At 46.7% G+C, this 25,810-nt stretch overlaps 4 protein-coding genes and 1 long non-coding RNA gene across 11 annotated transcripts in view; 3 read left to right on the top strand and 2 right to left on the bottom strand.

Moving 5' to 3' along the window:
* The first annotated feature begins 605 nt into the window (after window positions 1-605).
* On the top strand, window positions 606-4,637 carry LOC131130000 (E3 ubiquitin-protein ligase pellino homolog 1-like). The gene is made up of 7 exons (XM_058074010.1): window positions 606-921; window positions 2,647-2,775; window positions 2,866-2,995; window positions 3,071-3,172; window positions 3,252-3,434; window positions 3,556-3,744; window positions 3,815-4,637. The coding sequence occupies exons 2-7, from the start codon at window positions 2,717-2,719 to the stop codon at window positions 4,391-4,393; spliced, it is 1,242 nt and encodes a 413-aa protein (XP_057929993.1). The 5' UTR covers window positions 606-921; window positions 2,647-2,716; the 3' UTR covers window positions 4,394-4,637.
* A 341-nt stretch (window positions 4,638-4,978) lies between these two features.
* Window positions 4,979-14,847, top strand: vps54 (VPS54 subunit of GARP complex). 5 transcript variants are annotated; one of them, XR_009126614.1, is made up of 25 exons: window positions 4,999-5,156; window positions 8,506-8,668; window positions 8,736-8,977; window positions 9,238-9,322; window positions 10,031-10,065; window positions 10,141-10,272; window positions 10,344-10,729; window positions 10,800-10,926; window positions 11,002-11,031; window positions 11,256-11,363; window positions 11,450-11,505; window positions 11,760-11,856; window positions 11,930-12,213; window positions 12,273-12,399; window positions 12,475-12,656; window positions 12,722-12,837; window positions 12,911-12,977; window positions 13,047-13,152; window positions 13,312-13,399; window positions 13,468-13,589; window positions 13,690-13,770; window positions 13,856-13,963; window positions 14,040-14,134; window positions 14,204-14,395; window positions 14,505-14,847. XR_009126614.1 is itself a non-coding variant. In XM_058064824.1 (24 exons), the coding sequence occupies exons 2-24, from the start codon at window positions 8,524-8,526 to the stop codon at window positions 14,307-14,309; spliced, it is 2,925 nt and encodes a 974-aa protein (XP_057920807.1). In that variant the 5' UTR covers window positions 4,979-5,156; window positions 8,506-8,523; the 3' UTR covers window positions 14,310-14,847. The 5 variants fall into 5 exon arrangements, 4 of the variants coding, with proteins under 4 accessions (XP_057920807.1, XP_057920789.1, XP_057920814.1 ...); XM_058064824.1 differs by having other exon boundaries at window positions 4,979-5,156; window positions 14,204-14,847; XM_058064806.1 differs by having other exon boundaries at window positions 12,914-12,977; window positions 14,204-14,847.
* A 62-nt stretch (window positions 14,848-14,909) lies between these two features.
* LOC131119945 (UTP--glucose-1-phosphate uridylyltransferase-like) lies at window positions 14,910-20,217 on the bottom strand. Of its 2 annotated transcripts, none has more exons than XM_058064851.1 (10): window positions 20,193-20,217; window positions 19,514-19,629; window positions 19,315-19,422; window positions 17,840-18,025; window positions 17,629-17,762; window positions 16,474-16,771; window positions 16,214-16,411; window positions 15,905-16,147; window positions 15,229-15,333; window positions 14,910-15,165 (listed from the first exon to the last, which is right to left on the bottom strand). In XM_058064851.1, the coding sequence occupies exons 2-10, from the start codon at window positions 19,610-19,612 to the stop codon at window positions 15,058-15,060; spliced, it is 1,479 nt and encodes a 492-aa protein (XP_057920834.1). In that variant the 5' UTR covers window positions 19,613-19,629; window positions 20,193-20,217; the 3' UTR covers window positions 14,910-15,057. The 2 variants fall into 2 exon arrangements, with proteins under 2 accessions (XP_057920834.1, XP_057920828.1); XM_058064845.1 differs by lacking the exon at window positions 20,193-20,217 and adding an exon at window positions 19,706-19,867.
* Window positions 20,218-20,522: 305 nt separating this feature from the next.
* LOC131119956 (malate dehydrogenase, cytoplasmic-like) overlaps window positions 20,523-25,810 on the bottom strand; it is a 6,675-nt gene continuing 1,387 nt past the window's right edge. Inside the window, exons 1-9 of one of the 2 annotated variants that reach the window (XM_058064872.1) lie at window positions 24,874-24,992; window positions 23,279-23,377; window positions 23,078-23,174; window positions 22,309-22,484; window positions 22,068-22,190; window positions 21,818-21,994; window positions 21,522-21,635; window positions 21,006-21,095; window positions 20,523-20,912 (exon numbers count right to left, since the gene is read on the bottom strand). In XM_058064872.1, coding sequence (XP_057920855.1) covers window positions 20,790-20,912; window positions 21,006-21,095; window positions 21,522-21,635; window positions 21,818-21,994; window positions 22,068-22,190; window positions 22,309-22,484; window positions 23,078-23,174; window positions 23,279-23,377; window positions 24,874-24,876 — 1,002 coding nt within the window. In that variant the 5' untranslated portion in view covers window positions 24,877-24,992 and the 3' untranslated portion in view covers window positions 20,523-20,789. Of the gene's footprint in view, window positions 20,913-21,005; window positions 21,096-21,521; window positions 21,636-21,817; window positions 21,995-22,067; window positions 22,191-22,308; window positions 22,485-23,077; window positions 23,175-23,278; window positions 23,378-24,873; window positions 24,993-25,810 lie in introns of those variants that run through there. The other variant, XM_058064862.1, reaches the window with a different exon arrangement.
* LOC131119969 (uncharacterized) overlaps window positions 21,330-25,810 on the top strand; it is a 27,243-nt gene continuing 22,762 nt past the window's right edge. The window contains exon 1 of the long non-coding RNA XR_009126620.1: window positions 21,330-21,659. This is a non-coding gene — a long non-coding RNA (uncharacterized LOC131119969). The remainder of the gene's footprint in view (window positions 21,660-25,810) is intronic.

Below are 25,810 nucleotides of genomic sequence, written 5' to 3'. Positions count from 1 at the left end.
CCCCTGACCCCAGCCATAGTGATTGATGGGGGGTGTGATGATGACTTTAATGCTTGAGTCAAAGTAGATTTTTAAAAACATGCCAAAACAAACTTTGTACTCAGTGTGTTCCTGAGCAATGACTGACAGGCACCTCCTGGGGGGCGGGACACGAGTTTTTTTTTAAAGTCACTAAACATAAAAAGTTGAAGCTGTAAAAAAAACATACGATAAAGATGACAGGAGATCGCCAAGAGACTTTGGAATGATTTACTCTGATGTTTGTTTACGTTCTCTCGGCTGATGGGAGTTCATTCTGAGCCCACAGTGCCCCCTAGTGGATGAAGGAAGGCAAGTACTGAGTGAAGCGACTTTTAATGGACACAAATATTAAATACTGTGTTGCTATATCATAGCAGGCACCTAATATTACGGAAATATGTTGATTAGATGCTCAGTATAGCTTCATGACGTCTAACAGTGACTTGATAGTATCTTCCAACATTCCAGTCACCTTGGCAGGTAAATATGTTCATCCGGTTGTTCAGGTCGGACTGTAACACGTCAACAAATCTTGACTAGTAAAACGATGTCTATTCATCCATTGTTAATTATTCGAGGCAGATTTGAAGCAGTGTGTCGTTAATTGGGATTATTTATGGATATCGTCAGCAATTCAGGAGTGCATTATGATCAATGAATAAGTTCAAGTCTTTTATTTTGATAGGGACATACCTAACCAAGAGTTCGAAATTAGCTTTATTTTGAATGAACCCCGGAAGTGTGGGTTGTTTCCGCGTGCATGCTGCCGAACTAAAAGGAACAAGAAACTCTTTATTTAGTGTTTTACTTGGAAATAATTAGCCCTCGATGATCGTTTGACGTTTTTTTTTGCATTTTTCTATTTTCTTGCCGCACAGAAAAAGCAACATTGATTTTGGGGTAAGTTTATTGTTTCGCTAACAGCGATATTTGCAACACGAAAGACATTTTTTTCTTGTTTATGTTATTTCTTTTACAATATCAAACAACCTTTTATTCATTTACTACCATTTAAATATGGTCACTTGAAATGACTTTTAACCATTGCAAAATAAGTTATAAAATCACTTTGTTTAGCCTTTACACTGTCGTAGTCTAAAATGACTCTTGCCTAGCTAACATTGTTTACTGTTGATAATACTGTATAAACTAGTTAAATCAACAATGTATTATACTATGTCTATATATATATTAAGTAATGAATGTACAATGTTTGTCAAACTTTATTAGCTTAAGCATATATGCACATTTATATTTTCATTGTTAATGTCGCTCCATCATTTGGTGGTCCTACCAGACCCCCCATTCTGCCTCCATTGTTGCAGCCCCACGATAAGTGATTAACATGCAAAGTGTGTCGTTATTGGACATTACATGGAGACATAATCATTGACGCCTTCACGGGACAAAGTAAAAGTCAATTTCGGTAACAGCATGGAACGAAGACAAAAAGTCTTGTCATGACGTCAGAGGTGTAAGAATTGACAATGTATGTACGTCGACCGGGTCAAGGCAACAGCACGTCAAATGGAGCAGATTTTTTTTTAGAAATATACACCATATAGCGACGTGCAACAAAAGAGCTTTTATTGTGTAGGGGTGAGGTCACCGTCATCTGGTGTCCCCTTACAGGCCGTCCGTGTGTCCAAGCCCCGCCCACTGCCCGGAGGGACAATGGCGGCGTCATGCATCACGATGAAATGTGGCTCATTATTTGAGGAGGCAGAATACATCTTTTTAAAATGTCCACACGTCACAAAGACACATTTTTATGGACCAAACAAATGTTCTTTTATACTTTACAAACTTTAAATCCAGAGCGTACTTTAAATATTAATCTGCTAAGAAGAATATATTTGTTCTAGATAAATGGAGGCAAAATCTAAGAAACACATAATAAGCTTATTATTAGCGGAAATGTAACACAGTATATACTTTTGTATTGAATATCATTATATGTGTACCTAATGAAGTGTCCGATTGAGTCTCCCTCTGCTGGCGATAATAAGTATTACACCAACCAACTTTTTTTTTTTTTTAAACATTTTATTACAAACTTCAATTGTACAAAACAATACAAGCAGAATTACAGGAACATAAAAATGCAATTCTACAGAAAAATCTCAACATAAATAAGAAAAAGTAAATAATGTGCTTGAAAATAAGAACAACAAAATAAAATCAATAAAAAACATATCACTTAAGCTTGTTCTTCATATGAATTGTTTTTTTAGAACGTTCTCCAATGTATGAAAGGTTTTCACTGCTTTTCTGTTTTTGAATATCAGCTTCAGCGATTCGTGTAATATTTTCAGTCAATTATTTTCCTAATAAACACAGAAATGTCACAAAATTCTGCAAATCTTTATGGAAGTTATATTGTACACCAAACAACCTATTAAAAACAAACAATCAGTATACAATAGTGATGTACGATACAGGCTGTATCGGCGATACCGATGCGATAATGATACTTTTGTATAACTAGTAGTATAAAGTATCATCACAGCATATATACAAATATAGGATTGTAGTATAATTGACAGATAAAACTAGTTTTTATGTTAGGTGCTACAATAACAATATCACTGTATAGACACTGTAATGGCGTGTGTTGTCGTGCAGGTGATGGGGACTCAGTGAGGCGGGACTCTCGCGCATCTTCGTCCTCCTCCTTCCTGGGAACGCAGCTCCCATGTCCGACGAAGAGAAGGTCAAAGGTCCTGTCAAATATGGCGAGCTCATCGTGTTGGGGTGAGCATGTGTTGTACATCAGAGCGCAGTAGTAACACTTCAAGGTACATTTTGACATCCTGTGTTGACTTCCTGTCTGTGCCTGTGAAGGTGTAACGGCTCGCTGCCCGGCGGGGACATGGCGAGGCGGAAAAGTCGCGTGTCTCTATGTCGGAGGACTAAAGCCAACGGTGTGAAAGCCGGCACGGTCCACGCCACGTATACAGATCAGGCCGCCATGGTGAGGGATCACTTTGTGGCTTCCTGTTCAATTCCCAGCAGGCCGTCTTTTTGAAATGTGTGTCTGTGTGTGAAGGCGGTCAGCAGCAAGGAGCAGCACAGCATCTCGTACGCGACGTCACGTGCGCAGACGGTGGTGGTGGAGTACACGTGCGACAGCAGCGCAGACATGTTCCAGGTGAGTCCGCTAATGCTAACAGATGTCAACAAAACACAACACACTGAACATGGTGGCTTCCTTCCTTCCTTCCTTCCAGATTGGGCGCTCGACAGAGAACACCATTGACTTTGTGGTGACGGACACGGTACCGCCTGAGGGGGACGCGGGTCAGAGCACCATTTCCCGCTTTGCCTGCCGCATCACGTGCCAGCGATCCCCGCCACACACGACGCATGTCTACGCGGCAGCGTTTGACTCCTCCAGGAACATCTTCCTCGGGGTAAGCCTCTTTCCTTATTTGGTAAAGACGTGCTAGGAGCTAAGCTCCTCCCACCTCCAGCAAAGAGGAGGTGCCAGACATGCCTTGGTGACTGTGGACCAATCAGTCACACTCGTTACAGGAGAAGGCTGCCAAGTGGTGGACTCAGGACGGCCAGATGGACGGACTGACCACAAACGGGGTTCTGGTCATGCACCCGGGTCAGGACTTTGGACAGGGCTGCAGACCCGGATCGTGGCGGGAAGTGTCCGTGTGCGGAAACATGTTCACGCTACGCCAGACCCGCTCAGCTCAGCAGAGAGGAAACACGGTGAGCGACGCCACGGCAACCCACGCTGTCTAATCCTTGCAGTGTCACATGACCTTCCCGTCCCTTCCAGGTCAAAGAGGAGTCCAACGTGCTGGTGGACGGCTCGCTCATCGACCTGTGCGGTGCCACGCTGCTGTGGAGAACAGCCGAGGGTCTGTCCCACACTCCCACCGTCAAACACTTGGAGGCGCTGCGTCAGGAGCTGAATGCGGGGCGTCCACAATGTCCCGTGGGCTTCAACACGTTAGCGTTCCCCAGCCTGCGCCGCAAGGACATCTTAGACGACAAGCAGCCCTGGGTTTACCTGCAGTGTGGTCACGTGCATGGCTACCATGCCTGGGGGGGGCGCCAAAACCCCCAGGCGGTGGCGGAGGGTCAAGAGAGAGAGTGCCCCATGTGCCGGACGCGGGGGTCGTATGTGCCGCTGTGGCTGGGCTGTGAGGCGGCCTTCTACGTGGATGCGGGTACGCCCTCGCACGCCTTCGTCCCCTGCGGTCACGTCTGCTCCGAGAAGACGGCGTCCTACTGGAGACGCGTCTTGCTTCCGCACGGCACGTACCCCTTTCAAGCCGCCTGCCCTTTTTGTTTCCAGCCACTAGGGAGAGACAGCGGCATCGTCAGACTCATTTTCCAAAGTCCACTTGACTGACACACTGATCATCTTTAACTGTATTTATTTATCTCAATTGTTCTTCTAACTCTATGAAATGTCAACGAATAACTTAATTGCTATTTATATATTTATGTTATAAATAAAAATTTACTACCATTAGTCAGGTCATCAAGTCTAAAAGGAGACGTTGCAATGAAAAGTGAAGGTGTAACGTTCTAGTTGGCCAGCAGGTGGCAGCAAAATGTCCAGAAAACACAACAGAGTTTGTGGTGTGCGATACCACTCTATTTGGTATCGATTCCATACCAAGTAAGTACAGTGACAGTATCGCCGATATTTATTAAAAATGGAGGTGTCATCCTCAATCTGAATCATTCTAAATTAGAATATATTTTATGAAAAAATATATATATTTATTTTTATTTTATTATATTTATTATATATATATTTTTTTATTTTAAAATATTTTTACTATTAGCACAATAACATTTTTTATTCGGAAACAACACACAACATTTGAAAATATTACCGCTAAGGTTGGTCAGGAAGCCAACTGAAACCCAAGTATCCATCTTTTTACATTGGTATCGATCAACATTGATACCAAAGTTGGTATCAATATTATTGTTATTTGGATCGATCCGACCACTACCGCTCGTCCTCCTGCAGTGCGCCATGGTCCGCTTCCAGGTTGTACTTGCTGCCGCTGTGCGTCCTGTTGCTTGCTTCGGGGCTTTGGGATTGTTGCTTGTGTAATGGTGGACAGGAAGAGCGACTGCTGCCGCGCTTCAGACGACAGGTGCGAGAAGGACGGTGATATCTGCTGCTGTGTTTTTCTTCTTGACTGGCGAGTGTCGGCTAACTTGTTAGCTAACCTGTTAGTTTGGGGCGACGTGTAACCGCTGCTGCGCCGGCTGACATTAGCTTAGCGTTAGCATTAGCAATCGCATTCGCGTTAGCAGTAGTTGTCTGAAGCCGTGGGAGCTGTATCATATTAAGTCATTTGTGGTGCTCGTCTTGTGTTTTCAGTGGATGTCGACGTGACCTGTTAGCTCGGAATGCGTACAAGTGTGAGAGTGCTAGCTAATGCTAATGCTAATGCTATAGCTAACACTAAAGCTAATGCTAGCTGCTGAGCGTCTGTCATAGCTGTTTGTCTTCCCTGACTAGTTATTTGATCAACACATCCCGTCAAAGTCAACATTAAATGTTTCCACAACATCCGCCTCGTTGTCATATAAGAGTTTATCGCACTTGGGTTGATTTGAATCAAATTAAACAGCATACAGTAAACATGTTTAATATGTGCTTTGATAATGAAGTCGCTTTCAACTGTCAACGAGTCAGACAGCTGATACGTTACGTCACTCGAAGATGCACCTGAACGTTACACTCCTGTGAAGGTAATTTAAATGAATAAAGTGCAATCGGACTTACTGATTGAAAAAAAAAAATGCTCAGTCAATCATAAGCGTTTTGTTTGACGAAGTAGATTAAAACGAGAGCCGTTGTAGAAGTATAATAAACTAACATAGCCTGATTTTTAATTAGTCCTATTTTAGTCATCTCAGTTATGGTAATGGTTTTATTTCATTTGAACATGCATCAGATTACAATTGAATGCATCCCATAATCAGTTCACAGTTTCACATGTCCAAAAGGAGTAGGAAGAAGCAAAGCTTATTAAATCCTACATCTCCATCTGGTACTTTTACAATCAGTAACTGTTACATTTGTTCACTTCCTGCTTTCCTAATATAGTTTTTTTTTAATGTTTGTTATTTTTTTAATTTTTATTTAAAATTTTAACTTTGAGGTCCTTACTCAATCCATTCCCTAGTTTGATTCCACATACTGAAATGCTCTGGCTTTTTAACGTAGTCATTGTGAAATGAAATAAATGCATTTCACACACCTAAAATATATATTTTTATAAAGAATAAGTATACTTTTACTTGCATAGAACAGTGCAGAATAATTACACTGGGGAACACTCAAAATGTTGCATTTAAAGTAAGACTTGTTTTTAGTCAATTTAAGTGTGCTGAGTTCAAATCTGAAGTTAGTTTTTTTCTGCAAGCTACAGATTTTATGCAATCTTTAATTTTTATTAAAAATAGAAAAAAATCGAGCATTATTATAGGATATTGCAATGTCAGCCACAAATCAGTATATTTAACAAGGCAAAAGAAACAGAACATTAAAATGTGATTTTAGATTAAAGTACACCATTGTTAGAAGTGCCATATGTTTTTCTGGAAGCGTTTCTCAGAAAACAGTCTTTATCGCAACGTGAGATAAGCATAATTTACAACGTTCTTCAGATAAGAGTCAATCACAGCTAATAACGCTTATCACTTTCTGTCAGTACAGTATTTTAGTCAGGCAGGAATTTGCGTTTGTAACTTTTGCGTTTGTACACTTCATCTGGGCAATCTCGTTTAATACTCCAGCAGTAGTCGGCCATCATACATAGCGACCTTGGTAGCGTTCTTCCATGATCTTTAGGTCTTGGTGGAACCGCTCTCCTTGTTCGTCACTCACAGCCCCCAGGTTTTCAGGGAACTGGTCAAGGTGGCTGTTCAAGAAATGAAGCTTGATGCTCATGTTGCACCTGAGAGCACGAAAAGCGAGGAGCATTCTGTTCACAAGTTCATTGTAGTTCTCTGCCTTGTTGTTTCCAAGGAAGTTCTAAGCGACTGCCACAAAGGATAACCATGCTGCCCTCTCCAAGGCGGTCATCTTGGCAACAAACTGATCATCACGAATGAGGGTTCGAATCTGTGGGCCATCAAACACACCTGCTTTGATCTTGTCGAACGACAACATTCACCTTCGGTATCCAGTGCCTTGACAAATTGTTTCATCAAACCTAGTTTGATGTGCAGAGGAGGAAAGATGATCCTATCTCTGTCAACAATTGGGTCATGTGTGATATTTGGCATGCCTGCTTCAAGGGTTTCACGAACAGGCCAGTCCTTCTGGACCCAGTGTCTGTCTCGTGCTCGACTGTCCCACATGCAGAGGAAACATGGAAACTTGGTGAAACCTTTCTGTTGACCAAGAAGGAAGTTTACCATTTTCAAGTCTATACAAATGATCCAGTTGTGCTCACGATATTTTAAGAATTCCATGACCATTCTGATGTCATCATAGTCTTCCCGCAGATGAACTGAATGACCTACAGGCACTGCCCCGTAAACATTGCCATTATGCAAAAGAACACACTTGAGACTGCGTTTAGAACTGTCTATAAAGAGCCGCCATTCAGTTGGATCATAGTGAGGAACACCCAGTTCTTTGAGAAGACCTGGGATATCATGGCAGTAAACAAACTGTCTGTCTTCAGAAAAGAAGGTCACAAAAAGCTGGTCGCGCTTTCTGTAATATGACACTTTAACAGTGTGATCAACAAGATTTTTGCCTTGTAATCTTGATGCCAAAAGCTCAGCTGCTTTCTTTGAAAGACCTAAATCCCGAACTAAGTCATTCAGTTCAGTTTGGTGAAGAGGCTTGGGGACTGGGGGAGATTCAGTCTCTGAAGAACATTCCTCGGATTGTTCCCACTCAGTTTCTGGCAATTCATTGTCACAGCTGTCTTCCTCGTTCGTATCATGTCCAATGTCTTTATCGTTTAATGAAGGCAAACCTTTGAAAACTGGAACAGGAATGGAATCTATGTATATAATCTCAAAACGCATAGATTTGGGTTACGTAAGTTCATATATTTAGACTATTTCATCTATCTCAAATTGCATGAAAACTAGAGCTTATGGAGAAAAACTAATTTCAGATTAGAAATCAGCACCTAAAAATCATTCAGAATCAGTTAAAAAATCCAATGCAACAGAAAGTTGAAAAAATATTGTTCCCCAGTGTTATTGATGACAAATATCTGAAAGAATCGTGCAATATTGCACGATAACGAGACATTTTCATCCAAAACCGAGTCATATGAAGGTTTGACTGTAGTTCCCTAAAGACACGTGAAGTTTAAACTCGCCTTTAATTCTCACCGATTTGTTGGCAGCATTGTCAGATTCCTCTACGATGACATCACTCATAACGCTCCCATGTTTGAGACCAGTTTAGTCCGACATGTCAGAGCAGGTACTTTGTGACGCTAACGCTTTTGTTTCTCTTTGCAGCTAACTTGTCCACATGTCATGGCCACCCGCCACGGCTCCTCCCCAGTGCCTCAGCCCGATGGCGGTGGCCGAGACGGGGTCTTCCACAAGGAGCGGGGCCCCTCGCCTGCCCTCTGTCGGCTCGCCCGCTCGCTGCCTGACGTCTGCCCCAAAGAGCCCACGGGTGAGAGAGACTGGAATCTGTATAATGCGTTTGCAGATCAGACCGTTACCTGTGTCGTTACCTGCAGGTGAGGGGCGGGGCCTGTGTGACGGCCCCTCCGTGGTGGCGGAACACGACCCGTGGACCGTGTACAATTCAAAGGTCAACCTCCCGGCGGCGCTCAACGACCCGCGTCTGGCCAAGCGGGAGGCGGACTTCTTCACGAAGACATGGGGTCTGGACTTCGCCGAGACGGAAGTGATGCCCTCCTTCTACCTGGCTAACGTCACGCGGGAACAGTTCACATCCTACCTGCAGGACACGACACAGGTAAGACGGTTGACTTCCTGTTTTACCAGCTGCAGCGTGGAAACGTGAAGGACTCTCAAGTCATCATCTTTTTGCTTCACTTCCTGTTTAAATGGACCTCATCCATGTTGTAGAAGTGCCATATTGTGAGTTTGGTGTGATTTTAAGTTATCCATGGAATGTCACAAGTTTTCCACGAACGTGTGCATCCACCTGACAGTCCACCTGCCGTCAATCCTCAGGAAGCGTAAGTCAGTAAGTGTTGTTGTTGTTGCTTTCAGAGGGAACGAATTCACGAGCGCTGTAAGACCATCTGTCCTATCAAAGATGACGACATGGATGCCGTCTCCGTCAGCACGAGCCAAGGTACACAGGTTCTTTTATTCTAGTAGTATAACATTAGTAGTAGCTGTAGTACTTTATAACGATCGACCGATACATCATCGGGCCTATAATTGCGTTCTTTACTTGAATCTGTATCGTTGATAAAGTTGATAATGCCGTTGAAATGTGTGTTTAAGAAAGCTGAATTCAACTGTGTTCAGTGTTTACATTTCAATAAATATGTTTAAACTTGAGACCTATAATATTTGTTATATCATTGTCATTTTTACACATTATAAAAAAAACAAAAAAAAAACCTTAAACTGTATTATGGAAAGCAGGAAGTGAACAAATGTAACAGCTACTGATTGTAAAAGTACCAGATGGAGGGGTAGGATTTAATAAGCTTTGCTTCTTCCTACTCCTTTTGGACATGTGGAACTGTGAACTGATTATGGGATGCACTCAGTTGTAATATGATGCATGTTCAAATCAAATAAAACCATTACCATTTTTTCCTGTAAATTGAGCAGTATCGGCCACAAATATCGGCCCAAGCAAAATCGGACATCTGCTAAGGGTGAGGAAAAAAATCGGTATCGACAATCGGCCCGAAAAAAAACATATCGGTCGATCCCTCGTACTTTAACATGACTGGATCAGGTGCTCCGGTGTGGCTGCGGTAGGTCATGTGACCAAAGGGGCATCTAGAAGCTTCCTTGAGCAATTGTGTCCTCTTCTTCCATCCAGACAAGTCCAGGGCCGAGCTGGAACAAGTCCCCAAGGTAGTACTTGTGTTCAGTTCCGTGGTGTCGTGTCGGAGAGAAGATGCCGATGTTGACTTGACGATGATCTTGCAGATCTTCATGAGGCCCGACTTTGCTTTGGAGGAGCCCGGCACCTTCGGCGCCGTGCTGCCGTGGTCGCACTTCAACAGCGCCTCGGGGAAGGGCAGCCGTGACGTGGCCTCCTCCAAACTGCTGCAAGAGAAGGTACACGGCCTTGGCATGTTCAACCTCGACACGTCTCACCTTTTGACCCTGATGACCTTCTTCACACGCAGCTGAGTCACTACCTGGATGTGGTGGAGGTCAGCATCGCGCGGCAGATCTCGCTGCGCTCCGAGGCCTTCTTCCATGCCATGTCTTCCCAGCACGAGCTGCAGGACCGCCTGAAGGAGACCCAGCACGCCGTGACCGTCCTGCGGCGCCGGACGGCCGCCATCGACCGCGTCATGTGCCAGGGCCCGCTGCAGGCCCTCCGCGCCGCCCTGACGCGCAACAACTGCATGAAGCTGCACAACAAGCTGAAGCTGATGGCCGCCGTGCATCAGACGCAGCCCACCGTGCAGCTCCTGCTCTCCACCTCCGAGTTTGTGGGCGCCCTCGAGCTCATCGCCACCACCAAGGAGGTTCTCCAGCAGGAACTGCAAGGCATCCACAGCTTCAGGTAGGAACTCAACCTTCGAATATCTTGACAACGACATGCATGCAAACTCATCTTCTGCGTCTCTCCTCAGACATCTGGGCTCTCAGTTGTGCGAGTTGGAGAAGTTGATAGACAAGATGATGGTGGAGGACTTCAGCATGTACGCCCGCGGCGAGCTGAACCGCAATCTGAGGGAGGAGCCTCAGGTCCTGGAGAAGGTCAGTCGGAATCACATGACGAGCGACACCTCGTCCTGTTCCACGGGTGACGTGTTATGGTTGTGTCCATCACAGGTCCACAAAGCTAACAGTGTCCCTCAGAAGGTGGGCCACCAGATGGATGAAACCATCTTTTTACTGATTTACTGATATCAAATCATAAAAACACGATCAATGTCCTTTACGCTCAATCAACAACGTGATGATTCTATCTTCTGGTCTTGGTCTGGGTTTCACCTGTCACTCAATCTGTCTGTGGCGCTTCTTAAACGCATCAACCTGTCTGAGAAACTGATGACATCATCACCTGACTGTGTGTGTGTGTTCAGGAGCGTCTCCAGTCGCTGGTGTTCGGGCTCCTGCGTCAGAGGAAGTTGGACTTCCTGGACATTTACAGCGACGAGATGATCGCCGCGGCCAAAGCCATCGTGTCCCAGGTGTGTGACCTTAGACCCCCGCCCCCTGACAAACCAGGAAGTGCATGCACATTGATGAGCGAGTGTCTGTTATGTTTGCGTTGCAGTGCGCAGCAGAGCGTCTCCTGTGCATCGACGACATCGACACCGAAGTCGTCACCAAGTGAGTTCAGCGGGACGACTTCCTGTCATGTGACCTTGATGACCCGAGTGGTGATTAGATGAAGTGCTGGCGTCCTAATGAATACAACAACGCTACATTGGTTACAGTGTGTTTTTGTGCCTGAATCAATAGCGCCCTCTGCTGGCTAATGCCAGTAGTGCAATGTGCCTGTGCTATTAATGTAGTGAAAATACAGCATGGATCCATCATGTTGCACCGTCATCTTCTGATGATGTTCTGAACCTGTCCTTCAGGTTGACCGACCAGATGCGTCTGATGACCTTCCCTCAGTGGTTTGACCTCCTGAAGGACATCTTCGACTCGTTCCTCGTTTTCCTCCAGAGGATGAAGGTCAGTGTCCGTTGACCTTTCCTTTCATCGACATCAACCAGAACCTCAACGTGCGTTTGGTTTGGTCTGTCAGGGCACTCTCGGCGTGATCTCGGTGGTGGTTCTGGAGGTTCTGGAGTCAAACCAGAAGGCCTCCTTTATGGAGAAATCCAACTCTGATGAATCGGGGCAAGAGTCTTGCAGCGCGGCGTCGCTCATGCGCGGCGAGGCCGAGCTGGCCTACCTGACCCACGAGGGTCTGTTCATCAGCGACGCGCTCAGCGAGGCCCAGCAGCACCAGGACCATGGCCACCAGGAGATGCTGTCCCGTAAGCCGGATGCTGACGCGGCATCTGGCAGCAGAGAGCAGAATTTCATGTAAGTCAACATCATCTTCTTCTTCTCGAGACGCTGTGACCTTTTTACACCGTCTTCAGGTCAGGTGACATGATGCCCTCCGACCTGGAGCTCAGCAAAGTGCTCAGCAACATCCAGGAGCTTCTGCACGCCGCCTCCGACATCAGCCACGACCGCTGCGTCAAGGTCATCACCGCTCGCGCCAAGGTAGGTCAAGGTGGATCTCCTCCACTGGTCAATGACACGGGAGGAACTTTCCATCAAAATGTTGCCACCTCGTAGGACGGCTGCCTGGAGCGTCTCAGCTTAGCAGACTTTGTGAGCCTCTCGGCGGCCGTGGAGGACTTTGCCAAAGACACGGAAGAACTGTGCGGCAGACGCAGCGTGTCCCTGCGGGGGGCGCTGCAGAGTCAGGCCAACCGCTTTGTCCACCGCTTCCATGAAGAACGCAAGACCAAACTAAGGTACTTGAATGTGGGGGGGTGGTGATGATGGTGATGATGATGATGATGATGATGATGGTCCACAGTCTCCTGCTGGATAATGAGCGTTGGAAGCAGGCAGAGGTTCCGGCGGAGTTCCAGGAGCTCGTGGACTCCATGGCGGACGGCAGGATAACGCTGTTAGCACGCAAGGCCCCCGCAGGTAGCGTCAATGTCCCGCCGCCGCTCACGTTAGCGAGTTAGCCCGGCATCATCTTCATCATCATCTCGTCCAGCAGGCCCGGATGACAGGAAGCCTGGCGAGTTCCTGCTGGTGGACGGGCAGAAATACGCCGTGGTCGGGTAGGCGCCGTCACACGATGGTCCCGTGAGCGAGAATCCGCCGTGACGATGTCGTGTCTTTGTCTTCAGGACCGTCCTGCTGCTCATACGGATGTTTCTGGAATACTGTCAGTGCATCAACGACATCCCGTCCATTGCCACCGACATGCTGACGCGGCTGTCCGACCTTCTCAAGGTCAGAACACGCTGTTGGGTTTTTTTTTGAGTCCAGATCCATGCAGTTGGAAAAAATAGAAAGGTTCCTGACAACACCAACGCCATCTCCACCCATGTGGGCGGTCATGGTCATAATAACCATGTGACCAAAACGGAAGACATTTTTTTTCTTTTGCAGCACTTCAACTCTCGTAGTTGTCAGCTGGTTCTCGGAGCTGGGGCGCTGCAGGTAGTTGGCCTGAAGACCATTACGACCAAAAACCTGGGTGAGAACACGACACGCGGTCACATGATTGCCGCCCACATGTCTGATGTATGTGTGTGTGTGTGATAGCGTTAGCCTCCCGCTGCCTGCAGCTGGTAGTTTTCTACATTCCCGTCATCAGACGTCACTTTGAGAGCAAGCTGCAATCCAAACACTTCAGCGTCCTGCGTCACTTTGACCACATCACCAAGGTAACGTGCACATGCGGCGATCTTCACCTCGTCTCCTCCGACCGGCCGGCCCTTCAGTGTGTGTGTGTGTGTGTGTGTGTGTGTGTGTGTGCACGTCTAGGACTACAGCGATCACATCGCAGAGATCTGGGCCAAGCTGGTGGCCATCATGGACAGCGTCTTTGAGAAGGTTCTGTCAAAGGTACTGTTGTGCAGCCGCCACGTCGTCTTGTCACATGACTGTCCTGATGCAGACAGGAAACACATTGTTTTTGTTGTTGTTGCAGTATGAGGTGAAGGCGCCCATGCCGTCGTCATGCTTCAGGAATGTTTGCAAGCAGATGGCCAAGATGCACAAGGCCATCAACGATCTTCTACCCGAAGAGCAGACGCAGGTCCACACCTCACTACTTCCTGTTGGACCTCCTATTGCCAATCAACTTGACTGTGTGTGTGTGTGTGTGTGTGTAGATGTTGTTTGTGAGAATCAACAGCAGTTTCAAGATGCACCTGAAGAGGCAGCTGGCTCGACTCTGCGTCATCAACGACGGAGGACCGCAGCATGGGTAACAAGACTCGCATTTCCTCTCCTTAGTTTCAAAATAAAAGCACTGAGACACATAACGTGTCTGCAGGCTAGTGGTGGTGGACGTGGCCTTTTACGTGGAGAACACGCAGGCGCTCAACAACCTGGAGCGGTTGGACCTCAACATGGCCGAAATATGGGAGCACAAGAGGTGAAGGCGGACGGCGGCAGGTACGTCCGGAAGCGCTTTCAAAACGGGCCGGCTCTGAGCCACTGGAACAAGATGGCGGCGAAGATGAGGGTGAGAATACGCTTGGACCTTGGCGCCAAGACATCGTGCTGCTGCCCGTGAAGGGTTTGTCCTGGAGGATTTTTACTTCCTGCTGCCTCCATGAAGGTTTTTTTTCCAGACTTCAAGCCTCACCGACGGCGGTCACATGTGAGGAGAGGGGCGGGCTTTAGTCCGTCACCATGGTGACACAGGAAGCATGTCAATTATTCAACGTTTTTAATCCTTTGTGGAAAACTTCACAACTGTTGTAACCCACCAAACTGTGACCTTTGCTCAAAGTGGACCACGGCGCCTAAGGTGACGTCTCAGGAACCCCCACCCCCCCTTTTTTTTTTTGTTTCCTCCAAACCTCAAAACATTTCGGTCAGCTGACATTATCACTGTGCCTCTCCCACTCGTGTGTGTGTGTGCGTGCGCGCGTGTGTGAAGCCTTCAAAGCTGACGTGAATAAAAGAATGAAGGAGTCATCGTTTTAGTCTGCTTCCTAATTGCAAGGATTTCCACAATAAGAGCCACAGCAAGATCACATGAATTGTTTTATTGACCTCAAAGACGGTAACTTCCTGTTTCCTCCATCTGAGCTGTGTGGGCAGCATGACCTCTGACCTGACGTGATGGTTGTCCAGTGTCCCAACTTTCTAAAGTGCGCTTGATATGTTCCCCAGGAGGCCTCAGTGGTCGAGGATCCGCAGGTTCCCTGAAACGATCTTGTTCTCCAGCATGGCTCCAGAGGGAATGTCGATGCGGTCGCCGTGGTTGGCGATGATAATGACTGTTCCCTGACGGAAACGATCCACAACGTTAGACGGACAGGAGGAAGGAACGCTTAACAGACTGTTTACCTTCAGTGACACGTTTTTCCCAAACGTGACGTCGCCTGACACGGTGAGATGGTCCAGCTCCAAAATGTCTGGGATGCTGTCAAAGCGGGACAGGAACTCCTGAACCTGAAGGCAATACGTGATGATGAGGATCTTCACTCAAAGAAGGTAAGATGGTTAGCTTGTTGAGCTAAATGCTACCACGGTGATTAGCACGTGCGCTAAGGATGATGCTGTATAATAACAGTAATTGACTTGGGACAATACTACACACTCAAAGGAAGTAAGAACACAGTATTCTTATTAAAGTGTACTAACAAAAGTATTCCATTTGAGATCCAAATACAGTACACTGTATTTTGACATACTTTGTAGTGTGAACCCTTTGAAGTACACAGGTGCACCTGCGACAATTGAGACACAGCCACAGTCTGTGTGCTAATTAGCACATGAGCTGAGTCCTAGCGTGCTAGTTAGCACATGAGCTGGGTCCTAGCGTGCTAGTTAGCACATGAGCTGGGTCCTAGCGTGCTAATTAGCGCACGAGCTAGGTCCTAGCGTGCTAATTAGCGCACAAGCTGGGTCCTAGCGTGCTAATTAGCACACGAGCTGGGTCCTAGCGTGCTAATTAGCACATGAGCTGGGTCCTAGCGTGCTAATTAGCACTAACGCATGCGGCTGCGGACGTGAGCATGACCTTGGTGAAGCAGCTTCCCAGCTTGACGTGCGGCGTGGTGAGGAACTCCCGCTTGTGGCTCATGATGAGCGAGCCGGCGTCCATGCTGTAGAGGTTGGACATGACCAGCAGGAGGTCGGACGTGGTCTTGACCGGCAGGAAGCGACTGCGAGGCACATTGATGCCCATGGCGTTCTTGAAACTCTTGATGGCGGAGCCCGCAGCCGTCTCCAGCTGAATGACGTTCAAGCCGCCGTCTAGTGTCTGTGGAAGAGCAGGAAATGATGTCAGAGGCGGCGGATGCGCAGGTTGAAGGCGGCGTGTCTGAACCTTGGGGTTGACGATGATCTCCATGTCCATGGCGTTTTTGTCGTGCAGACGCTTGATGGCGGCCAGCGAGATCCACAGGTTGTTGGTGTTGAAGATCTTGAACTTGCTGACCGACTTGAACTCGTCCACGTGAGATTTGGGCACCTGAGCGATCTCCAGAAGCCTCAGGCGGTCTTCGTACAGGATGAGCGTGCCGCCCTGCTTGCCGCAAACAAAGCTGTCAGAATGTCGCCGGTTGTGTCGGAGATCAAACCCGTCACCTTGACGTCGGCGCGCGTCTTGTCCGTGACCTCCATGATGAACTCACAGCGCTTGTCGGCCGACTGGCTGATGAGGTGGTGCAGGATGAAGAGGTCCACGGTGGCGCCCAGGTTGTCGATGTTGGACACGAAGACGTACTCCTTCCCCTCAGACAAAAGTTTGTCCAGAAGACCAGAGTTGCAGAGGCTGGTGTAGAGGTCGCCGTGACCGGGCGGGTACCACGCCTCCTCGTTGTCCCCGCTCAGCGCCAAGCTCTTGGCGATGGGCAGCAGCGACTCCTTGTTGATACGCGGATATCTGAGACCACGCGTGGAACAAAACCGTGAGCGGGAAGACCAACCCATCACAGCATATCATAGCAGCACCCACGTACCATGCAAGGATGCCCTCTGGTGGCAGCAATTTTAGTAAGTGCTATGATCTTCTGGTCTCTGATCTGCTTTCATCTAGCCAAAACGAGATGAAAGCAGATCCTAATCAAAGCACCAACAAACGGTCAAAGGAGACCTATTATGCTCATCTTCGGCCCTTTGCATTGAATTGTGGACTCCTATAGAGCAGCTACACACAATGTCCCGCGCAGAAAACTCTCTACATCTTCCAGATTCTGCACCTATTCCAGCTGGATTCTTGTTTTAATTTATTCCGCCTCCGGGTTCGCCCCCGCTCAGCTTGTACGGCTAACAGCTTCACATAGCGACGCAGAAAGGAGCGCTACAACTTTTCTAAACTCAAAAACAAAGCAGCAGCGGCTGCTCCGGCATGTAGCATTGCCTTTCGGGAGCGGCCTGACGTCTGTGGTGAAGCTGGTCACTAGCCGGCTAATAGCTAGCTAGCTGGTGTGGTGTGGCTAGGTGTCGCTACACTAGTAACATAGTTCTTTGGCGTAACAATGATAATGTCGCTGTTACATGACGTAACTGGAATATTATTGGTGGTTCATGCATTCCGGGCTGCCTCTTTTTAGCCGTTTTGATATCTTTAGAGCAGACAGAAAAAGAGAAAGGACGTGTGTTCATGTCTCTACTAGACATAAAAAAGATTGCGGCCATGTAAAAAAAAAAAAAAAAAAACAGTTTTCCTGGAACAAAAATAACCGTCTTAGGATAACATCTGCGTGAATGTGTGTTCGCAATGGAAGCGGGTTGTGTCACCTGCTCTGGTTGAAGGTGTGAATCTTGATGCATCGATGTTGGTACTTCTGCAGGATCTTCTTGGTCTCGTCGTCCGTGTTGAAGGAGTTCATGAGCACCAGAGGAACGTCAGCGTTATAGGTTTTGTTCAAGTCCTGACGGTAGAAGAAAGAAGAGCGTTTTGAGGAGATGTTCGGCTGTGTGGACCGCGGCGGTCGAGCACGATACCTACCTCAATTTGCTGCACGGTCAGGTCCAGGAAGGTGTTCTCGTTGCGTACGCTGATGAGACTCTTAGGACCCTTACAGCCCATGCTGGTGCCGAGGCCGCCATTGAGTTTGACCACAGCTAGCTTGTTGAGGCAGGCGCTGATGTCGCCGGGGAGACCTTTGGCCTTGATCTTGTTGTATGCTTGAATCTGACAATGAAAACATCCTTGCTTGATATCCGTCGGAATAATACAATATTGCTAATAAATAATAGGTCCACATATCTATATCCGTTAGCTTCACGATTCACTTGCTAGGGCAGCTAGCGCTGGAACTACAAATTGCTAAAAATCGCTTATTTTTATTATTTGTTGGCAACGACAACGATCTGCACCTTTAATCCAGGTTATACTCATATGCTGGAGGTGCTGGAGCCTATCCCGGCTGTCTTGTGGCGAGAGGCGGGGTCCATCCTGGACTGGTGGCCAGCCAATCACAGGGCACATATAGACAAACAACCATTCACACTCACATTCATACCTATGGACAATCTGGAGTGGCTAATTAACCTAGCATGTTTTTGGAATGTGGGAGGAAAGCGGAGTACCCAGAGAAAACCTGCAAACTCCACACAGAGATGGCCGAGGGTGGGATTGAACTCGAGTCTCCTAGCTGTGAAGTCTGCGTGCTAACCACTTGATCACCGTGCAGCCTGACTTTGACCGATATTCATCGGCATTCTCTGGAAATGTATGGAAATCGGTCAATACCGATTGGTGGCCGACTTTGAGCAACATCCCTAATGATTGGTTGTTAGCTGGCCGGCGAGACGTGTCAAAATGTGTCTCTGTCAGTCACTGACGTGATAATGCATTTACTGTAATATGTCCTAGTATTTTGAACAATTGTAGCATAGAGCTCGGACTTTATGTCATTTTACATCCTTCAGTCAGAGAGCCGGACACAATGGAATGTTTTTTCCATTTAACTTCCGATGTAAGATGAGGGAACAACAACGATCAGCCGGGCAAGTCCAAAAGATCGACGGTGTGTCAATCGCCATCACCAGGTTGGCGACCCCTGCTTTAACGCTTTTGTTGACTTTGCAACTCTGACATCATCAATGTGCTCGGTGAAGTTACACGACCTGTAATCTTGTTTGTTGACTTTGCGTATTTTTCATGTTCAAACATTACTGACAAGACGCCGCTCTCGGCGTGCCAGGAGGCGGAGCTTGTGCCTACAGACGAGCAGGTGTCCAAAGGGCACACGACCTAAAATCAGAACATTGAACGCTCCGCCGGACCACTATTCTCGGCTCTGACCTTCAGTGGGCACCGCTATTCTGGGAACATGTGTTGCGTGTCTGATTCAAAGGCGCATTGCGACCTCAGTGATGATTCTGTTATTTCCAGTGAGGAAATAAAGATGTCTTGTTTAACTTCCTGTTCACTCACATGACAGCGACATGTCAGTCAAACATCAGGGTGGTACTCACAGCGTCCTCGGGTGGGCGGCTGATTTTGGCCCAGTCCACGGCGGGACCTTTGACCTGCAGGAAGGTGTGAAAGATCCTCTTGAAGCCATCAAAGTCCTTCCTGCAGCTCTGCAACAAAGCAACAATGTTGTTTTGAGGTGAGGTCAGGAGCTCAGTACTTCCTGTTGTTATAACCTTTGACCCTCCCTTTCAAGCTGACCTGGGCATCAGCATCTCCGGCGACGGCGAGCAGATCCTCCAGCTCGCGGTGCATGGATGCCTCATGCTGCTGCCGAAGTTTCTGCTGGAACTCCGTCATGGCTCCCAGGGTCAGGTCTGCACACAAACATCAACGCCATGGCGCACGGCTGTGTTCACGTAACTGTCTTAGATATCACGAAACAAGACTCACCCGCCACCGTCAGAGACATGGCGTCACACGTTTGAAGCTCAGCAACAACGCTCGTACAACAAAACTCTCACTCATCCTCAGCAGAGAGGAAGGTCGTCAGATTGACAGCTTTGACTCAAACAGGCCACAAGCCCCGCCCACAAGCCTCACAGCCAATCATGACAGTGGTTAGTCAGAGGTTACTACTGTCAAGCGTCCCCCAGTATGACACCATTTTCGCAATTCTGTAGTGAAAGCACTTGAATGTAGAATAAGTTGTTTGCTAGACAAACGTGACCTTTAACTTGTCATTTACGCCGGAGTGTAAAGGTCAGAGGTTAAGCAGGAAGGTAAGTTTAACTTCGATAAGTCTATTTTACCGGTGAATTGAGACGTCCATCATGCTTGTGTGTGTATATTTTGTAACTTGAATCAAAGTATTGCTAGTGCACTCTTCGTTTTTAACTTTTACTGAAGCCGCTGTAAAAACAAACAAAAAAAGACTTACAAACACAAACTTTGTGGGCCCAGACTCGCAGTCAGTATGAAAGTCCAGGCGTTGAATTTAATGGACCAGACGTCGCCTCGCCGTCATCAAGCTAGCTCATTAGCTAACTTGTTAGCCTCCAGGCGACGACACCACCCTGACGTACTTCTGGAAGAGCGGTGATTGGTCAGCTGTACCTGTCAGTCACGAGTGTCCTTAGCGCTCACGAGAAGCTAAAAATATACCTTCTTGAATTTAAAGTTAAGCTAACGTTGAAAATGATTATTTAAACTACATGTTTAGAATTGTTTGAAATGTTAATCCTCATATAAAAAAGACTTTATGTGATGGTTCAGTTTCATTGTTTTATTATTGTATTGTTGTTGACAACTTGTGAGTGCTTCTACCAACAAGGACACATACTGGTGGCCAGGTTATGATGATGGACAAGTCTGACAGGCCAACACATCCACACGGACACACACACACACATCCACACACACTGTATGTGGGAAGGAACACGCGTGGCGGGCTTGGTCTTCACAGCCGGGAGCAGCAGCCAGCCTTCAGGAGATGGACATGTTGCTGCTGCTGCTGCTGGCCAGCAGGGGGTGCCAGTCACTGGGACAGGAAATCCACCGCTGTGTCTCGCTCCTCCACCAGCTCGGCTGCCGTGGCATCCATCTTGGCCCGGGAAAAGTCGTTGATGGGGAGTCCGTCCACCACTTTCCAGGTCTTGTTCTGAGGGAAGTCAAAAGTCAGTTACAGAATTTGGGTTTAAAGTTGATCAGCCAATCACGGGTTTTATTTAGGCATGATTCGACGTGGACTCACTTTGATCTGGACAGGGAAGGAGTAGATGAGGTCTTCTGGAATACCGTAGGAGTTTGATCCAGCGTGCACGCCCATGGACACAAACTCACCCTGGCACAAGGTAACACACATCAACATGTGTACGTATAAAGGGACAGTTAGGTTGAAGAAGCTCACAAATGTCAAGAGTATTGCTTCTCAAAACAATATGCGCTCAAAAGAGCAATACTTTTGCATTACAAAACAGTTTTGTGATGTAGAAGTATTACTATTTATTAGTATTTATTTATTACTATTATTAGTATTATTATTTATTAGTAATACTTCTATATCACAAAACTGTTTTGTAATGCAAAAGTATTGCTCTTTTGAGCGCATATTGTTTTGAGAAGCAAAACCCTTTACCGTTGTGACCCCACAATACTCTGCTGATGGGGGTGTCATACAATTTCATGTCAAAAAAATCCAAACTTTCCTGTTGATAGCATTGACTGTGTAGCATTAGCCTAGCATGATGCAGTGTTTATGTGCTCGTACCTCCTTGGTGCCAAACCAGATGTCCCTCATGTGGTCGCAGATGGCCTTGGCGGCAGACATGGCGCTGGACAACTTCCTAGCCTTGATGACGGCGGCGCCGCGCTGCTGCACCGTCTGCACCACAGGAACAACACGAAGGTCAGACAGCTGCAGCCATGTTTGTTTTTCTTCCGTGGGATTCACCTTCCCAACTTTGACATGATAAACGGCATACTGAATAGTAGAAGTTTCTAAGGCACGCTGATTAGTTGTCAATGCGTCGTCCCAAAGTCAAAAAGGAGGTGGGCGGAGCTTACAGCGATGAACTCTCCTCTGAGCCAGGCATCGTCCTTTACGCAGTCGTAGGCCGCCATCTGGGAGCCGCGCAGGTCCACCTTGGCGTGGTGGACATCAGGGTACTGAGTGGATGAGTGGTTCCCCCAGATGATGACGTTTTTCACCTTGTCAGAGGGGACGCCGCAACGTATGGCCACCTGCAAGTCAGTGGCAGCACAGTCAGACGCTAATGGAAAAAAACGCTGTGATGCGTTTACGGCTTCAGCAGACCTGAGAAGAGGCTCGGTTGTGGTCCAGTCGGGTCAGACAGGAGAAGTTCTCTTTGGGGATGGATGGAGCCGACTTGGAGGCGATGAGGCAGTTGGTGTTGGCTGGGTTTCCCACCACCAGAACCTGACATGAAAAATTCAGCATCATACCGTTATTACATACCTCCTTCCTCACATGGAGGTCTTGGGCTGACTATCAGACGCTGATTCGGCACGTTTAGCAGCTAAAAACATGGCGTCACCTTGACGGTCTTCTTGGCGAACTTGTCCAGAGCGGCGCCCTGCGTCTTGAAGATTGCCACGTTGGCCTTCAGGAGGTCCTTCCTCTCCATGCCCTCCTTCCTGGGCATGGATCCCACCAAGATGGCAGCGTCGATGTCCTTGAAGGCCACATCCACTTTGTCAGTGGGGATGACCTCTGTGAGGAGACAGGAGAGGGGGGGGGGTCAACAGTGAGAAGATGCAGCAGCAATGAAGCACGGGAGTGCTAACATGTTAGCATTTGTGTTATTTCTCTGAAGCTTATTGTGTTGTTGTGGAGTTAAGTTCTCACACTCGACTTGGAGGTGTGTTGTCAACAGCAGTTGTCAGGCTGGAGCTAACAAAGGAGTTCTACAATATTCTTCTAGCAGACCTGTAGCTGGGTTCCTATTAGTTCGTCTGACCCCCGTTATAGAACATCAGAGAACAAAGGTTCTGCATGCCGTGCTGCTGTGATAACAAAATTGTTATCAAAGTGGACTTCAGTCACCGTTCACGTCCCCTTTGAGGACTACTCTGATTGGACGACTTCACCACAGCCACTTAGGAGCCTTCTGAGGGACACTCCTTCCTCACCTACATGGTGGCATCACAGAGGTCAAAGTGTGCGTAAACATCCAGTTTCAGACGAACTGGACTGAAAAGTTCTAGTGGACTTAGAACCGCAACGGCCTTTGGACTTAAAATCAACAACACGTCACTATCCCAACACATCAGGAAAAAAAAAAAAGAAACAAGATGGCAGCTCACCCCTCAGCAGTGGGAGGGCGCAGTCCTGCAGCTCCATGACAACACCATCCAGCACGGGCAGCATGGGTGGGATGTCCAGCAGGACCAGGATGATGGGCTGAGGGAGAGAAACACCCGTTAGCTACCAAACATCACTCACTATGTCCTGTTAAAATGGCAACCTTGTAACGCTATGTGATGCAACAAACACTGTGGCCTTACCTGGTCCTTTCCAAACACATCCCCCTTAGCGATGCTGTAGAGCAGAGAGTAGGCGATCTGCCCTGCAGCACCAGTCACCACCACGCGGATCGGGTCGGCCTGCAGGAAGCAAAAGTGAAAGTTTCTCATTCATTCCAGTGCTTTCCTAACATTCAATTAAACTCCACAGATACTAGGCGCTAGTCCTTTTTTTTTTACTAGGATTTGGTGCTATTTGTGCACCATTGCTCAGATTTACACTATGATGACGTGAATGAATGACTTGTTGTTATAAATCCGTCCAGCAGATGGCACAATAAATCTAAATTGTCATAAGCACTTCAGCTTTTATAAGGCATTCTTCCATTTGCAAGCCATAACCACCAGAAACCTTGACAACACAATACCAAATGGACCAGCAATCACGCCAACCGAAAAATATAAAAAAAAAATTATAACATTAACTATTTTTTGACTTACAAAACACTGGCAGGCATATCTACAGGAAAACAACATGAATGTTTTTGTAAGTCGCCCATGTGTGTACCTTATGACACGCATGCCTACCGCTTTTGTATTTTTTATGCATGGATTCAATCAAATAGCAAGGCATAATTCACAACAGTTTTTTATTCACAACCTCAAGCAACATTGACCTTGAAGTTTGCGTGGACAATCTCGCAACGCCATATCCTGTAGCCACACAGACAGTGCATTGTTTGTATGGATGTATGTAATATGCTAATTAGATGGTGATGCCAGCTAACCCAATCCCTTCCACACTTCCACAGCAGACCTGTGGGAAAGTACACTCATCACTGACCCACCCCAAAAACACACACCATAGGGGTCTTTATTGGCGTGGACAGACTAGGTCAGGTTCTGTATCTTTAAATGCAAATGAGAAAGACTAAAATTAGAGACGCATCCTAGCTGAGGCGCCATGTCTGTTTCCTCTGCACTGAACTCCGTTAACAATCACGCTAAGCATCACGACTTTGCGAGGTTACAAGATGACGCAGCGTTTTTGTATTTGAAACGGATTTAAGGCAAAATCATTACTCGTCAGTCTATCATTCGGCTAACACTCCGGCAGGAAACAATGAAATGATATGCAGAAATCTGCCACGTCCACTGTTCAACGAATGGCGCGATAAGTAAAGTCAACAGTATGTATGAAATATAATATAATCTTAAAGAAGTGCTAATGTAAATGTAAGCGCTTGCTACTTTTCTTAAAGCATCTTAAAGCATCGCATTTTCAAATGAAGTTGCCTACTAGTCGCGTGACAGGAGGTCGATGACGTAACACTTTCCCTCTCCCGAGGATTAAAAACGTCAAAACAACTTTTATTGTCAATTTCCGGCTAAATGTTGGCACATCCACAGCAAGTACCCATTGCGTCAGACCACAATAACACGGCCAACTCCTGAAGGACAACTGAAAAATGGATCAGCGTATCAATGAATCAATGAACATGTCATCAAGTGAATCAAACAAAGATGGAGGCCGCCATGACTGTATCTTTAAAAGTCTCCAAATAAACGAGAAGGCGTCATGGTCGGTGTTAATGCATGTCGTAGCAGTTAGCAAGGAGCTCAGATGTTGTTCTTACCATCTTATAAGAGGATGAGAACCAGATGATGTTGTCTGTGAGAGCTCAGGCGAGGACTACATGGAGGAGAGGTCACCTCTGCGGTGACCGACAGCTGAGGCCACGCCTCCTCGCGCGTTACTTGTGGATTTTGTAGTCTTTTGACACGGTCACCGCCTGCCAGCTTCCGTGAAATGAACACCATTTCCCATCATGCATCGCACAACACAGCCCGCGCCCACCGCATCAAACATGGCAATCAGCTTAGAATGCTTTTTGTCTTAAAGTCTTGTGTTTTTGTGTTCTTTTTGTTAATTTGGGTCCAGACCTGAAAATTAATTCCACACTTAATTCATTTTTTACTAAAACAATTTATAATTATATAGAGTAAACGACTATAATACATGAGTCTACACATCTATTATAAACTGTATATAATTGTAATGCATTAGCTAGCTGCAATGACGTTACGTTAACGACACCATGAGGCAAGTATTAGTATTGCAGTATAGAATATGTAGACTGATCATGATGAGATAGATAGATAGATAGATAGATAGATAGATAGATAGATAGATAGATAGATAGATAGATAGATACATAGATAGATAGATAGATAGATAGATAGATAGATAGATAGATAGATAGATAGATAGATAGATAGATAGATAGATAGATAGATAGATAGATAGATAGATAGATAGATAGATAGATAGATAGATAGATAGATAGATAGATAGATAGTGATGGATCCTGGAAGCATATCTTCTGTCTTCTATCATTTCCTTAAGTAAACGTGCAAACCTCCAATTGTGGGCCCCATGAAAACCGATGCGTTCATTGACATGTCGTTGAACACAGTGTTGCTCACCTCCTTCACTGGGACAGGGAAGTGGAAAGCTATCTGACAACAGGGCAGCTGCTGACTCCTTTGTTGTTAAATCTGGTAAATGGGGGA

This window comes from Doryrhamphus excisus, chromosome 1 (assembly GCF_030265055.1).
Source record: "Doryrhamphus excisus isolate RoL2022-K1 chromosome 1, RoL_Dexc_1.0, whole genome shotgun sequence".
Lineage (NCBI taxonomy): Eukaryota > Metazoa > Chordata > Actinopteri > Syngnathiformes > Syngnathidae > Doryrhamphus > Doryrhamphus excisus.
The sequence above is the reverse complement of the archived record's forward strand: the minus strand, read 5'-3'. Positions and strand labels throughout refer to the sequence as shown.

Bases quoted from the DNA above. Each gene is read 5' to 3' on its own strand.
- LOC131130000 (XM_058074010.1), top strand. From the start codon at position 2,717: ATGTCCGACGAAGAGAAGGTCAAAGGTCCTGTCAAATATGGCGAGCTC. The intron at 2,996-3,070 runs GTGAGGGATCAC...CTGTGTGTGAAG, and splicing joins ATACAGATCAGGCCGCCATG to GCGGTCAGCAGCAAGGAGCA. The intron at 3,173-3,251 runs GTGAGTCCGCTA...CCTTCCTTCCAG, and splicing joins GCAGCGCAGACATGTTCCAG to ATTGGGCGCTCGACAGAGAA.
- LOC131119945 (XM_058064845.1), bottom strand. The intron at 17,763-17,839 runs GTAGGTATCGTG...TTCTACCGTCAG, and splicing joins TGACCGTGCAGCAAATTGAG to GACTTGAACAAAACCTATAA. The intron at 16,148-16,213 runs GTTCAGACACGC...GCTCTTCCACAG, and splicing joins AGATCATCGTCAACCCCAAG to ACACTAGACGGCGGCTTGAA.
- vps54 (XM_058064824.1), top strand. From the start codon at position 8,524: ATGGCCACCCGCCACGGCTCCTCCCCAGTGCCTCAGCCCGATGGCGGT. The intron at 9,323-10,030 runs GTACACAGGTTC...TCTTCCATCCAG, and splicing joins CTCCGTCAGCACGAGCCAAG to ACAAGTCCAGGGCCGAGCTG. The intron at 12,214-12,272 runs GTAAGTCAACAT...CACCGTCTTCAG, and splicing joins AGCAGAGAGCAGAATTTCAT to GTCAGGTGACATGATGCCCT.